Raw genomic sequence first — 1,701 nt, forward strand, 5'->3', positions numbered from 1 at the left:
CCCTCTCCCCCTCTTCAGCTTCCGCTGATAGTTTCCCTCCCCACCTCTCCTCTGGGAATCAGGCTCTGGGGGACTGAACTTCCCTCCTGGGCGTCAGGGAGGGCCGACCTGGGGCCATGGGGACTCGGGCGCAGGTAAAAGCCCCACCTGCCTTCTCTGTGAAGCCTTGCTCCTGCGTCTTCTCTTTTTCTCTCCAGCTCTTGCTCTCACTCCAGTCCTGCCTCCTGCTGGATCCATTTTTCTCCCATTCTCCTTCTGCCAGCTTCATTCATTCTGCACTGTGCACCCTGCTTTCTGCCTGTATCCTCCAGAACTTGGTGAGAGGGGCCAGTCCTCTGTGTCTCTCCAGTTCCAGCCTCAAGGAGGGACTGCCTCAGCTCCCCTGGTTTCTGTCCTTCTGAGGGGCGATGCCAGCACCCAGGTGCTGATAGATCCACTCCTGCCCCCTGAGAGGGTCTTGTGGACCTACCCGCATGCCTTCCCTGCTGCGGCTTGAGCCTCTGTCCTTGCCAGGCTGCCCCCTCAGCTCCCCCCTCCAGTCTGGCCTTGGGGCCATGAGAGGGGGCAATGGCACAGCAGTGACTGAGTTTGTTTTGCTGGGGTTCTCAGGCTACCGTTCCCTCCGGGGCCCTCTGTTCTGGGGGGTGCTTCTGGTCTACCTGGTCACTCTGCTGGGCAACTCGCTGATCATCCTCCTCACCCTGGCGGACGCTGCCCTGCACTCGCCCATGTACTTCTTCCTGCGCCACTTCTCCGGGCTGGAGATGCTCTACACCACGACCGTGGTCCCCAGGATGCTGGCCGACCTCCTCTCCTCCTGCCCCACCATCCCGCGAGCCAGCTGCTTTACCCAGATGTCTTTCTTCTCCCTGTTTGGCATCGCGGAATGTGGCCTGCTCACTGCCATGGCCTATGACCGCTATGCTGCCATCTGCCGGCCGCTGCATTATAGCACCCTGATGAGCCCGGGAGCCTGTGTGTGCCTGCTGGGCGCCAGCTACCTCATGGGCATCATCACCAGCACCACTTACTGCACCCTCATCTGCACGTTGCCCTTCCACGGTGCCAACACCATCCACCACTTCCTGTGTGACATCCTTCCCGTGCTGAGCCTGGCCAGCGCCAGCACCTTTTGGGGTGAAGTGGCCAGTCTCGCCGTCACCATAGCCTTTATCCTAACACCCTTCTCACTGATCATAGTGTCCTATGCCTGTATTCTTGTCACCATCCTTGGCGTCGCGACATCCCAGGGACGTCGAAAAGTCTTCTCTACCTGTCCCTCCCACCTGCTTGTGGTCACGCTCTTTTTTGGGACGGGGATCATTGCCTACATGAGGCTGGGGACAGGCTCCTCCCAGGCCAGAGACCAGATCCTTGCCCTCTTCTATGCGGTTGTCACTCCAATGTTCAACCCTTTCGTCTACACTCTGAGGAACAAGGAGGTCACAGGGGCAATGAGGCGGCTTGTGAAGAAATACCTCTGGAGGCCTTGACCCCCTCTCGTTGTTGGAGGGCCTGATTCTTGGAGACTTTCAAGTGAGAAAGAAGCCCTGGCTCTGAGTGGTGTGTTGGGGTCCCTAGCCTGCCCAGCTCGAGGGCGCTGTTGCTCAGAGCTTGGCCTCTGCAGCTTGCTCTTTTGGCCCTAATCTGCCTTATCTTAGGTACGAAGCTGGAGAGACACGCCCTGGGTGGAGGCTGAGA

General features: G+C 59.2%; 1 protein-coding gene across 1 annotated transcript; it reads left to right on the forward strand.

Annotated features, from left to right (window-relative positions):
- The first annotated feature begins 554 nt into the window (after nucleotides 1–554).
- LOC133042689 (olfactory receptor 10P22-like) lies at nucleotides 555–1,493 on the forward strand. The gene has a single exon (XM_061123553.1). The coding sequence runs from the start codon at nucleotides 555–557 to the stop codon at nucleotides 1,491–1,493; it is 939 nt and encodes a 312-aa protein (XP_060979536.1).
- The last annotated feature ends 208 nt before the right edge of the window (nucleotides 1,494–1,701 follow it).

This window comes from Dama dama, chromosome 3 (genome assembly GCF_033118175.1).
Source record: "Dama dama isolate Ldn47 chromosome 3, ASM3311817v1, whole genome shotgun sequence".
Lineage (NCBI taxonomy): Eukaryota > Metazoa > Chordata > Mammalia > Artiodactyla > Cervidae > Dama > Dama dama.